The following is a 13210-nucleotide window of genomic DNA, read 5'->3' on the forward strand; positions in this document are numbered from 1 at the left end:
ATTCACAAAGTACAGGATTTTCCACAAAAATCTGACCCCCATTTCCTCTGTGTTGTTTGTACAGGATAATGCTCATCGGGCCTCATTTATCAGAACTGTCTTTGTTGCCTATTGCAACCAATCAGAGCTCAGCTTTCACTTTGCTAGACTAGTTTAGGAATAAGGCCCATCATATCCTTCCCACCAGTCGAGTGATACTTTGTGGAGGGCGGTTGTGCTGTGCAAGTGTCCAACATGCCGCATTCAACAAAGAATTGCGATAATGGAGGCCTATGCACGCAGGCACACATTGACTGAACAAGATGCCGATGTGTACGGAAATTGCTTCACTTCATTTAAGTCAGTTGTGTGAGAGTTAAAGGAGAGGGATAAACACAAGCATGTGCCGTATTGCAATTGACTACGTGACATGATAACAGAAGGACAGTTGGACCTGTTGGTCTAAATGTTGGACAGTCCTGCTCCATGAAGCATGGTTCTGTCTAGATGGGCGTGTTAATTCGCACTGGGTCCAATATTCTTTGAATACAGCCAGGTACATAGACATCGCTGTACAGCTAACTGATCATCAGCGCGAGTACTGTTTCTTCAGGGTGACTTGCCATATGTCACAGCATTTATGCGAGTACATAAAAGGGGTGGTCCGATTTTTTTTCTTTTTATTGATGACCTATCCTCAGGTAAACAGTGAAGAGAAAGCAGTGTTCGTACGAGCACTGCGATTTCTTCAAACAGCTGATCGGCAGGGGCCCTGGGGGAAGTGGACAACCACTGAGCAATAGAATGTGGACCAGACCTAAGGGTAGGGTTTATAAAACTAGTCCCCAGACAGCACCCACAGCCAATTAAAATTCATGTCAGGAATATGGCACATGTGCTTCTGCAGAATGTGTTCCTGATAAGATGGGCACAACTTTATTTGGCCACTCGTGGACACCACTTCTAGCATCTTCTGTATGTCAATCTATTATTACCCATTATCCTGCAAAAACCACACAGGGGAAACAAGGTTCTAATTTTTATGGTTGACCCTCTACTTCTATATAGTAAAATAAACCAACCTGTGGTCTTCATTAGTGGCAATCAGACTGGACACATTGCGCAGTATTCCTCCTCCACTCTCAATGATGGCCAGTGTATTGGTCTGACTTCGGTAAGTTAATGTGCCAACTAGGAATGCCAGGGCTCCATCCACAGAACATATGTCAGCTTTATTCTCTGTACAGTGAGCAGACAGGTTCCATAGGGCGCTCAGTACACTTTTCAGTGTGGATTCCTTAAAACAAATAATAAAGTTAAGTAAAATATCATAAGATGATGTGCTATAAAACAACCTGTACAATTTAGATATCACCATTCTTCATGTACCTTCTTAACATCCAGAGCGCATTCTGTCAATGCTTTAACACTGCCAACCTCACGCAAAGTCTTTTTACTGTTGACATCTGCTCTCCAAGAAAGATTCCTGAGCACACTGGCAATGACCTGCAACACACAGGAATAGACTGAACGATTAGTGTTCAACGTCTTTGTACAATTCTTTTACATTGCTGACCTCCAGTATCTTCTGAGCAATTTACACCAATGACCTTTGATTTAGCTTAAATAATAGTCAGCCTCAAATTATTTACTTTAAATACACAAACAGTATAAATCGAGCTATAAAACAATTAAAGGGATGTTCCTGTTATATAAAGTTACCCCCTATCCCTGTGACCCCCACGACAATGAGAATGTAGAATCCCTACCCCACGGAGCCCCCCGAAATGGACAGAGCATTTGGTCAGGCATGCACGTGGCCGCTCCATTCATATGCAGCCGGTCACTAATTTATGCTTCCCTCACAGTTGGAACTACAAATATGTTGACAGATTCCCTTTAATACAACATGTTATATAAAAAGATGTTTTATTTAATTATACTATAACGATACTCTTTTATATATAGCAATGTCTATATTATAAGCTCATAAGAAATGCTACCTGCTGCAAATCTTCACTTTCTGATTTCAACTGGGCTACAAGGGCTCGCATACAGCTTTTCATGGAACACAGAGTAGCCTACAAGGCAAAGAAATACACATTAACAAGACGCATCTAGTGAGGAGGAAGAGAAGAGGTTTACCATCAAAGTGGTCATATAAAGCAGCAAAAGAGAGGGTATATGCATTAAGCACCTTATTGGCTACGTCTCCAAATGTCAAGTTGGTCAAAGCCATTCCAGCATACCGCCGCAAAGTAACACTGTAGTGGTCATTAATAAGTCCATACATTTCACAGTCAACTTGTAAAAGCTCTGCAATAGCCTGCAATCCTCCTGTAAGCAGGAAAAAAAGACATTTACAATTTAGAAAGCACTTTCAACTCAAAGTGTAAATTATGCATTGCTATACACTATCTTACCAAGTTCATTCATTGCATGCCTATGTTCTTCATCAAACGAGAGCTTCATCAGCACACACACTGCAGGGCAGATCTGATGCTCCACAGGGACAGGCACTGAAACCAAACATAGCAATACGGGTAAGAAACTGGCGGATATACAAAGTAGAATAACCTGGTATATAAAAGGTATGTCAATCTTATGCCTCATTCACACGTCAGTGTTTTCCAGCCAAAACCAGGTGTGGCTCTAAACATAGAACATGTGCAGATCTTTCCACTACACCTGATCTCTGTGAAGCCTACACTCCTGGTTTTGGCTCACAATCACTGATGGGAAGCACTCACCAAAAGACTGACGTGTGAATGAGGCTTTAGCCCGTAGAGGGCCTGCGCCGTACATGTACGGCGCTGTGATCGGGCGGGTGCAGGAGATGCGCCCGCCCGATCCGCGGCAGGGGTCAGGCAGTCACTGATAGCCAGATCCCTGCTGCACGTACTGGCATCGGTGAAATCACCGATGCCGGCGCATTAACCCTTGATGTGCCGCGGTCCGCAATGACCAGGGCACGTGCGATGTCCTTGCGGGGATAGGAGCTGCCATTGGGTCCCCGCGCTGCTGTGACGGGGACCTGATGGCAGGGAAGGCAGCCAGATACCTTCCTTAAGCATCATGGCTGCCTTACGGGAGCGCCTGTGAGATCCAGCCCCCTGTCCAACACCAAGCTATCAAAGGCGTATGCCCCCAAAATAGTACCAATCTAACTGTAACATCCCGCAAAAAATGATACCCTACCTAAAACAATCGCCCAAAAAAACAAAAAACACTATGGCTCTCAGACTATGGAGACACTAAAACAAGATTTATTTTTGTTTTACATATGATATTATTGTGTAAAACTTAAATAAAATTAAAAAAAAGTATACATATTCGGTATTGCCATCTCCGTAACAACCGGCTCTACAGAAATATCACATGACCTAACCCCTCAGGCGAAATGTGTAATAGCAAGCGATTAAAAAGTCACATACACCCTAAAATAGTACCAATCAACCCGTCATCTCATCCCGAAAAAAAAATGAGCCCCTACACAAGACAGTCGCCCAAAAATCAAAAATAAACAATGGCTTTTATTATTTATTTTTTTACTCAATTTTACCACTGTCATGAAGTACAATATGTGATGAGAAAACAATCTCCGAATGGCCTGGATAAGTAAAAGCTTTTTATAGTTATCACCACATAAAGTGACATATGTCAGATTTACTAAAAATGGCCTGGTCCTTAAGGTGAAATATGGCAGGGTCCTTAAGGGGTTAAACAGTATTCCCATATGTCAAATAGAGACATTATTTTAAAACAATTTTCATCTACAAAATGTAGGTCCACTGGAGAAAATGTGATGTTGGGGGAGAATGGGGGTCAGTTTTTGTATGGTACACGTAGAAGGTACTGGGAAGCCTCCTAATCTAACAGTATAGACCTAATCAATGGGTGGTAAGCCAGTATGGTGCACTACCTGTGACTGGCATCTTTACGTGTAAGTGTAATACTAAAAACCCCTTTTAAGAATGATAGGTGCATAATGCACTGTGACTTCTACATGCTGCTGGGCATTAATCTGTTAACCTGCCTTGGTGTCAATAAGTATGGCCTATATGATTGTGAGTAGTTTCGGCCATAAGTCCACTAGAAACTAACTGGGTCATTTATCAAACTGGTGTAAAGTAGAACTGGTTTAGTTCCCCATAGCAACCAACCATATTCCACCTATCATTTTTCACAGCTCTTTTGGAAAATGAAAGGTAGAATCTGGTTGCTATGGATAACTAAGCCAGTTCTACTTTACACCAGTTTGATAAATGACCCCATAATTACATACTGAAGTGGGTCGTGACTATACATTAATTCATATGCTGAGGAACCACTTGTATTTTCAATCTCAACAATTTGTTGCCTTTATTATTTCTAGGTGGAAGGCAGAATATAGGGAGTATAGACTTCATGCACACAACCGTATTTTTTTATTGTGTGCCATCCACATTGTTTTTGAGGATAGCACACTGACCCATTCATTTCTATGGGGCCATGAACACATCCATATGTTTTGTGGATCCATGTAACCTTTTCAAAAATTATAGAACATTTCCTATTCTTGTCCTGCGGACGAGAATAGTTTTCTGATGGAGTGTGAAAAATGCAGAATGCACATGGAAGTTGTCCGTATTTTACGGATCCATTGTTTGTGAGCCGAAATACAGAAAAGGTCATGTGTATAAAGCCTAAAAAAATAAAATAAGAAACAGCATACTTTGAACTAACCATATGTGGCCAACTGCATCTCACTCTCCATGGACCAATTATCTGATCTCTGCAGACTTCGCTCTCAAAGACTGCAGCGCCCAGCATCTTACGCTGCCATCACAATCACTGACTACCCTCTAGTTGTCATCCTCTCAACTCAAGTCAGTTTTTGGAAAGACACACTGTGTTATTTAATAAAAAGCTGTCATTATCTATCATATCACTGTGCATACAACAGCAGCAATACATGTTATTCAAATTCGGTCATACTTGGATTTTTGTCCTGGTCCATTCCCTGTTCGTGCGCCTCTTGCCATTCCCAACATGTTTCACAGTAGGCTCGGATTTGTTCAAGGAGATGCAGGACTCGGATTTCTCTTCTCCCCCTCTTGTCATCAGGCTGAGAGTGTATGATATTATGAAGAGCTGCGCTTGCTCTGGCACGGGCTTCCTTACTTCCACGGGAGTTTCCCAGCAACACTGAATCTTTATCATTACCATGTAACAACTGGATAAGTAGAGGAAGACATCCGGACTGACGCATGGCAATACAACTGTCTTGGGAGCTTGACATGGCTAGTAGAGTGCGAGACATGTCATCCTTGTCATGAGTGCCAAGCATTGACAGAAGAGAATATACCATCTCCACCTAGAAGCACATTTTCTCCATGTTACTTTAGATTTCATAATGTCAAAGAAGAACAAACAAGGCAAGGGAGCACAGAACCTGCTGTAGTTTAGGCATCACATCTGTCTTTCATCATTACTGCTTACTGTAAATGTAACCTTCTCCCACCCTATGATCCATATGAGAATTCAAACTATCACACAGGTCAATGTTATCCATAGTTACAAAACTTTGGTTACAGATACTCAGTCAGTCATCACTTTTAGAACGGTCTCTAGGTGCAACATAGCAGAGCTGTATAGGCACTACATTTCAGGCCTCAGATGGATTACTGCTCTCTGGTACGGGCACCTTCACACTAGCGTTTTTCTTTTCCGGCGCAGAGTTCCTTCCTTGGGGCTCAATACCAGAAAATAACTGATCAGTTTTATCCTAATGCATTCTGAACGGAGAGCATGCTGCAGTTTTCTCTCCGGCCACAAATCCTGAACACTCACCGGAATGCCGGCATTAATTTCCATTCAAATGCATTAATGCCGGATCCGGACCCAAGTGTACCGGCAAAACTGATCCGTTTTTCGCAGACCTTTAAATCTGTGAAAAAACTAAAATACCGGATCCGTTTTTCCGGATGCTCCCAGATGCATTTGTCAGACGGATCCGCATCCGGCAGGCAGTTCCGGCGACAGAACTGCCTACCGGAATCCTCTGCCGCAAGTGTGAAAGTACCCCAAGTTGTTTTTTCTTCTTTTTTTCTAAACACCAGCTAGCCTGGAAATTTCTCCTGTTGTTGGATGTTATATATGTTTACCTAGTTGATTCATTTGATACCAATTTACCATTCACACTGGCATCAGATTATGCTATGCTGCCAGCCAAAATATTGGAAATCTGACAGTACAGAAGCTTACTGACTCCAATTTAAAGCATAGAAAACCCACTAAAATCAGTGGGGAGGTTAACCTAAGTTTTTTTTTTAAAGGACTAGAAAAAAAGAAATCTGACAACAAACACAGTCTTACATACCAAATAAAAAAAAATAAAAAAAAAAGGAATTCAATTCTGAGCTGTGTTAACACTGGAAAAGGCAGCGATGCATTGTCCATTTACCTTGGTACCGAGATGACTGTTCAGCCTTCGTGGGACGGAGTAGGTACTGTTTGAGCTCATAACACTGGCCGTATCATGATCCCCACGAGTTGCGCTTCCCTATCAATACAAACGCAGCAGAATGTGAATCAAGGGCACTTTCAAATGTCTTAATTCCTAACTAAATCAACTAGTGCATTCTGCTCAACTCTCAACACACAAGCCAGGTACCTATGAAGAGGTCTCAGCTTACAACAGTTCACTTGTCCGCTGTCCATCCAAGCAGCTAATCTTACAGCGTGGCATTGCATTCTGACAAGCTGTCAGCTACGGTCATTGGAAAAAGGAATCTGAACATTAGATTTTTTGCTTTTATCCCTTTAGTACTCAAGGGCTAAAAGGTTAAAAGTATCACAAACAACATACGTAAAGAGTATTTTTATACCCATATAACTAATGTGTGCTGCATTACGTGGTATTGAGAGGTCTCTGGATTGAAACTGAAATTTTAAATATTGAACTCATCTGAAGAAAGACCTATGAAAGATGTTCTACATGAAAGTTTCATTCTACATTTCATTTATTACACTATTGTAAAACTATGAACGTGCAAGATACAGTAGTGAAAATTAAAGGGGCTGTCCGACCACCACTGCAATTGTAGTTATGTTCCCAAATCTGTTGGGCCTAAAAAAATGAAAGTCACATATTAGTCACCGCTGCCTCATTCTGGTCTGCTTTGGACTGGAAATGTGACTTCCCGCTCGTCATCCTGTGTACCGCTGCAGTCACTCACTGTCCTAAGGGACATCTCACAACTGACAGTGACATGCATGCAGAGAATGCCACTGCCGCAGCCATTATAATGATGCTGGCGGTACAGGAGCGGCAGCGGAGTATTGCTGCTTTTGTTATTTAAGACCATTTACAGCAGCTGCCCAAGTTTGTATTTACTCACACAACCCATTTAAGGCTACCTGTGTTCCATCTTCAAACCACAGTATTGCAAAGAAGCTTAGATCTAGATTTTAATATATACTTAATTTAAAGAGATGGTGTTTACTTGTTTGAGCCACTGTGACTAATGAACAGAAGAAGACAAAGAATAGAAGAAAAAGGAAATCAATATTCAACACCCCCTTCCTTTCAGAAAGCCATTAATCAATGTCACCCTACAGCTAGCAAAGAGACCTAATCTTTGTAACAGTTATGAAGAATTGTCCAGCCCTTGAAGTGTGTTACCTAAAGCTGAGAATGCTATAAAACAAGCTGAGTAACGTTCACCTTACTAATTCCCCATTGCTATCATGCGGCCACTTCCCAGGTCCCCCTCCAATCTCGGTATCCTGGCCTCCATTGATGACACCACTTCAGCCATCCTTGGAGGCCAGGATGCAGAGACCAGTGGGGAACCTGGAAGGCAGCAGAAGGGCATCTGTTAGAGTCAGTAAGGCAAGTGTTACTTACTTTATAGCATTTTAGGCTATAGGTAAAAAAACTTTAAGGGTCTGAACAACCCATTTAACCACCAGCGTTTGACTTATTTTAGGAGGAGACATGATGAGATGAAATGCTGGTGACTTACTGGATTGCCTGATGAGCACTTACCTGAATCTAACTAGTTTCTAGATACATCAATTATCATATAGTCTTGAAAAAAATGATCCAAGACAGATATGACATCTAAGCCTCTACATATTGTTTTAGCAGCAATTCCAAAAGATACAGTTAGAACTTAGAACAGAACCCAAGCACAAAAGGCATAGTAAGGAGGGTGCTCCTTTTGTTCCTCCTCACAAGTCACAACAAAATAAAATATTCACTGGTCCAGAAACAGAGAAGCATACGGACTCTGTCTCAGGGGATCGAAGGGATTACAGCTCGATCCATTAAGTCATGCAGTGATTAACCTTCTCCACCCTTGCAGCACTCAAGGACCAGAAGATTCCCCAGATGTCCCATGAAAGACCCTATGCTCTAGCCACTAGCCATCTGGCTTGAAAACACTATTCACATACAAAATGCATCGGCACAATGGTGGCGATTTCTGCAAGGTTGTATCTGCCTCTTCAGACATTGTATCCTCTTTAATTTCCTCAAACAGTTCTTCATACAAAATATTTTATAAGAATTTTGGTAAAATAAGTGTTTGGTGCATACGATATTAAACAAGGTTTATGCTTTACAGTACATTTTCAATAATATTTTCCTATTCATTTCTGCACTTAGACATAGAAGGACAATCAATACTACCGCCGTTGAGTTTAGAGAACATTTGTAAGTGTCAAAGAGCAAAGACACCAACAGGACAATTTCCAGTCTCCAGTTTTTGCTTTATCCAAATAACAGTACTTGAAAGTTAGGACCAGGAGCGGACTGGCCATAGACCCCATTTCCCGGCGGGCCAATGCCCAGGGGGCTGCCTGCATCCTCCTCACTGCTGCCGGCACAGGTACATAATGATCTGATGCTTTCAGCATTAATTAAGGTCAGGAGCATCAGGTACTTATCGACCTGGCAACACCTGCAAGTGCCCTGCTGAACTCTGGACGGTGATGCAGGGTTGCGGTATTTTGTGCTGCAGTGTGGCATTTACAGTGCTACCCTGTGGCGGTATTTTGCTACACTACAGTATAGCAGCCCACACCTACTTCTGTTCGTCCTGCTGACTTGTGTTGCCCCACCTTCTGCCTACAACAGGAGGCCACTTTTAGTTTTTTCCAGGGCCACATTAAGTTCCCAGTCTGCCCATGGTTAGGAGGGTAATATGATCTGTTACTGCCGTTTCAAGCAATGGACCTATAATATAACAGGTCTCAAAAGTATCAGCCCTGACTTCTATTTCTTAGTCACTATGCTGTATTCGCCACATAAAACACTGATATAGGACTTACAGGGGTTGTGCAGGCACCGGATAGTTGACACCCAGTCTGACACCCAAAGCGTATCGAGCACAGGTCTTGGTTAATTAATAGGATCCATGCAAGATACTCACTGGGCATGGGGTGGCTGGCTTGGCACCTGTCCTATGCAGTGGCGTTTCCCCCATGCCTACACGGTGCCTTTGAATTTGGCACAATGAAAAATGGAAAGAATCCTGGACAAAATATATGGAAGGTGTGAACCTAGCCCAAGATGTCATTTGTGCATATTTCTTTTCTAGCCTCATAGGATGTAACTCTCACAAAATATGTGAATAACACACAGTATGTTGTCTAATAAAAAATTTTTTTTTTAAATAAATATGCATTTTGGGGCAGATTTAATAAAAAGCTGTACAGCAGATTGCTGGGATACAGAAGTAGCAAATTTGTGTTGGCCCTTACACATTTGACATAATTTACGCCAGAAAATTGGTGTAAATTATAACCGAGATCTACACCAGCCCATAGATGGTTTCATTTCAGTTTCTGGTGCCTGGACAGTACAAGATGCAACAAATTTAGGCCTCATGCACACGAACGTATTTTCTTTCCGTGTCCGTTCCGTTATTTTTTGCGGACCATATACAGAACCATTCATGTCAATGGAAAAAAAAACACTGAGGTTTTCGTATGCATTCCGTTTCCGTATGTCCATTCCGCCCAAAAATAGAACAGGTCTTATTATTGTCCACATTACAGACAAGGATAGTACTGTTCTATTAGGGGCCAGCTGTTCCGTTCGGCAAAATACGCAATGCACACGGAAGTCATACGTAATATTTTTGCAGACCGCAATACATACGGTCGTGTGCATGAGGCCTTACGGAGAGGCATGTCTCTTGATAAATTTGGTGCATCCTACTCCAATGAACTTTTTTTTTTTTTTAACAAGGCTAAAGTCTAAAATTCCAGTGTTTAGTAAATGTTCTCCTTTGTCTCTGGTGCAAGTCTATCACAGATTTTAATTTTCAGAATTAAAAGTCCCAGTGTGGAAATAATAATAGTATGTGCCAAACCATGTACATGGTCACCTGTTCATCTAAGTGGAGGGCATCCTTTACTACTGTACACTTCCCTGCAGTGGGCATGAACATCGCAGTCAACTGATGGCTGGGGTGGCATACTTTAAAGAAGGCGTTAGTCAATTGAGAACTGTTGATGCTACATACAAGTTTTACGGGCTACAATCTTCTATACTTCCTCTTCTGTAATAAGCATAGTCTACACTACACAGGAGTGTTGACCTGCAAACACCCCACCCCCTGATAATGTGTTAAAAAATAAAATAAAAAATCAATGCTGTTTCAATATCCATTTTTATTATACATCAGGTTCTTAAGAGTTTTTTTCCCTTTTTTTATATACTGCATTTATCTCAAAGCTGTAGCTATTCAGCAATCCAACCAGTTATAACCTCTTTTCCCTTTCACCAGGCATGGACATGCACATATGTATACATGATTAAAACCACCGGCAGCTTCACTATAATTCATTATTAATCTTGTTAATTTGTCGTTTTGTTTTACTCTTCAACAGTTTTAAGCCAATACAAGCAATCGCTTTAAACCACTGCAATATCAGGAACATTTCTGTAGTGATGATCCAAAGCATATTAACAGACCATGGAGAGGATAAATCTCTGACAAGTCTCCGACTCCAGTCCAATTACTTTCCTAATCTGCTCAAAATTAGCCAGCCTGTTAATGGACGTCGTACCTTCCAGTAACTAGAAAAAAAAATTATAATAAAAAAATACCTGCAGTCTGCCCGAACAAAGAAAACGATCAGCAGTTTGGCTGTAACACACAGGAGCCCACTCAGGGCCCCAGAGAAATGACAGCTTGCTCTGTGCAGCATTAGATATCTAGGAACATTACAACGAGTAATATACATTTTCTTTCACCTGGCCGTTTCCAGCAGAGCTGCTTGTGGCGACGTCTGAAGTCCCTTGTCCGTCAAGAGGCTTCTCTGCATCCCGGGTACCAGCTTCATGCTTGTTCTGCGGTGGCCTCTGCAAGAGCGAATAGGAGTTACATGGAGAACGGTGCAACAAAGCCTATCGCCACAACTCGCAGACTCCCCAAACTGTCCAGGCACCAGGTCACGGCTGGTCATAAGCCTCCTGGAGCAAGCTCTGTAACATTCTAGAGAAGAAGGACCAAGGATTAGGCAGTCCAGACTGTGAGCGTAGGCGTGAAGCTGTGATGAAAAGGACGTGTGCCGGCTGGGGATTACAGCCCTGCTAGACAAAGGATGTGCTGCGAGACAGGGGGAACCATCCTCCACCAGCTGAGCTCTAGCACAGGCACAGGGATACTGAGCGCGCTCTAAGGCACCGTCTCTGCTGCAGCGTCACGTGACCTCATGCATCTTTCAAGGCCACAACTATTCAGTCGAGGGTAATTGTTTGCTATGTACTCCAGAAGACAGTCAAATCACATTAGAGAACATGCCCGTGGTAATTTTATTTAAAAACTATTATGAATGCACAATTTCAGAAAGCATCAGACTGAACGGAGGAGACTAACGTTTTTTGCCTGAAAATATGTCATTACAATTAGATACATTTAATACCCTATACCGATTAATATAAAATACTTAACATCATTCACACACTATTAAAACAAGAAGATTTTAAATCGGGTTTTCCTTAGGCCTCATGCACACGACCGCTGTTTTGGTCCACATCCGAGCCGCAGTTTTTGCGGCTCGGATGCGGACCCAATCACTTCAATGGGGCTGCAAAAGATACTGACAGCACTTTGTGTGCTGTCCGCATCCGTTGCTCCGTTCCGTGGTCCGCCCAAAAAATATAACCTGTCCTATTTTTGTCCGTTTTGCGGACAAGAATAGGCAGTTACATTAATGGCTGCCTGTGCAGTTCCGCACGGACACCATCTGTGTTTTGCGGATCCGCAATTTGCAGACCGCAAAACACAAAACGGTCGTGTGCATGTAGCCTTAGATATGCCATGCATAAATTATCTGACCATCAGAACATTTTGGATCACTGTATTTCCTGTGATGATAGTGTGAGGGGGAGGGGGTAAGAGAGAAAGTCTCGTTATAGGGGATAGCAGAGCTGCATTTTGTCAGCATGACAGCAATTTGCTCATCTTAGCAAAAATTCGACATCCAAATGAAAGGCGCAGACCAAACCCTGGCTAATGATCACTCATCTATCTGGTTTGCTAATAAACCGTTTTGGTAATCCGGCTTTCGTTAGTGGCTTATAATAAGACAAAAGCAGCACACATCAGTGACGTATTGCGTGTGCTCGCATCCCTCTTCCTATCAATCATAACCATTAACTGCCCTCTCTGCTTCTCTGACCTACTACTGTCCTCTCAGATAATCTCCACCGATATGTGATGTGAAGATTGCCTTCGAGATGTCTTTACAGTCCCTTCACATGTCCCGATGTAGGGCCTTAACGAGCGCCGATTGATGATATAGCAAACTGATCAGTGGTGTGAAGGGGTTTCTAGGACCCAGCAGAATACCTTAATTAAAGGGAATCTGTCACCAGGACCTTGGACTATTACCTCCAGTAATACATGAGTAGTACTGCAGATAAGGAGTCCAGATTGCTCCTCCAGCATTTAACGCTGCATTGAAATACATTGTCATCTCCATTATGACAGCGTGGCAAAACTGCCTTAGTTGTCCACAGCAACCAATCAGATTCCACCTTTCAATTTTCAAAGCTCTGGTATAAAGGTAAAAGTGGCTTAGTTGCCCATAGCAACCAGATTTAATTTTCCAATCTTCCCCTGTGTATTTCAGCTCAGCTTTGAGTGCTGACAGTGGGGCAATGGGGCTGCAGTAGGAAAGAAATGGTGATCTGGACTCCTTATGTGCAGCACTACTGATGTTCCAGGGT

At 42.3% G+C, this 13210-nt stretch overlaps 1 protein-coding gene across 5 annotated transcripts in view; it reads right to left on the reverse strand.

Moving 5' to 3' along the window:
* The window catches only part of APC (APC regulator of WNT signaling pathway), a 125532-nt gene that overhangs the window by 9119 nt on the left and 103203 nt on the right, over nt 1–13210 (reverse strand). For all 5 annotated transcript variants that reach the window (XM_044275940.1, XM_044275941.1, XM_044275937.1 and 2 more), the window contains 8 exons: nt 11231–11338; nt 6425–6523; nt 4957–5335; nt 2403–2498; nt 2177–2316; nt 1983–2060; nt 1369–1485; nt 1062–1276 (listed from right to left, as the gene is read on the reverse strand). In XM_044275940.1, the coding sequence (XP_044131875.1) occupies nt 1062–1276; nt 1369–1485; nt 1983–2060; nt 2177–2316; nt 2403–2498; nt 4957–5335; nt 6425–6523; nt 11231–11338 (1232 nt within the window). The remainder of the gene's footprint in view (nt 1–1061; nt 1277–1368; nt 1486–1982; nt 2061–2176; nt 2317–2402; nt 2499–4956; nt 5336–6424; nt 6524–11230; nt 11339–13210) is intronic.

The sequence above is a fragment of the Bufo gargarizans genome, chromosome 1, assembly GCF_014858855.1.
Source record: "Bufo gargarizans isolate SCDJY-AF-19 chromosome 1, ASM1485885v1, whole genome shotgun sequence".
NCBI lineage: Eukaryota > Metazoa > Chordata > Amphibia > Anura > Bufonidae > Bufo > Bufo gargarizans.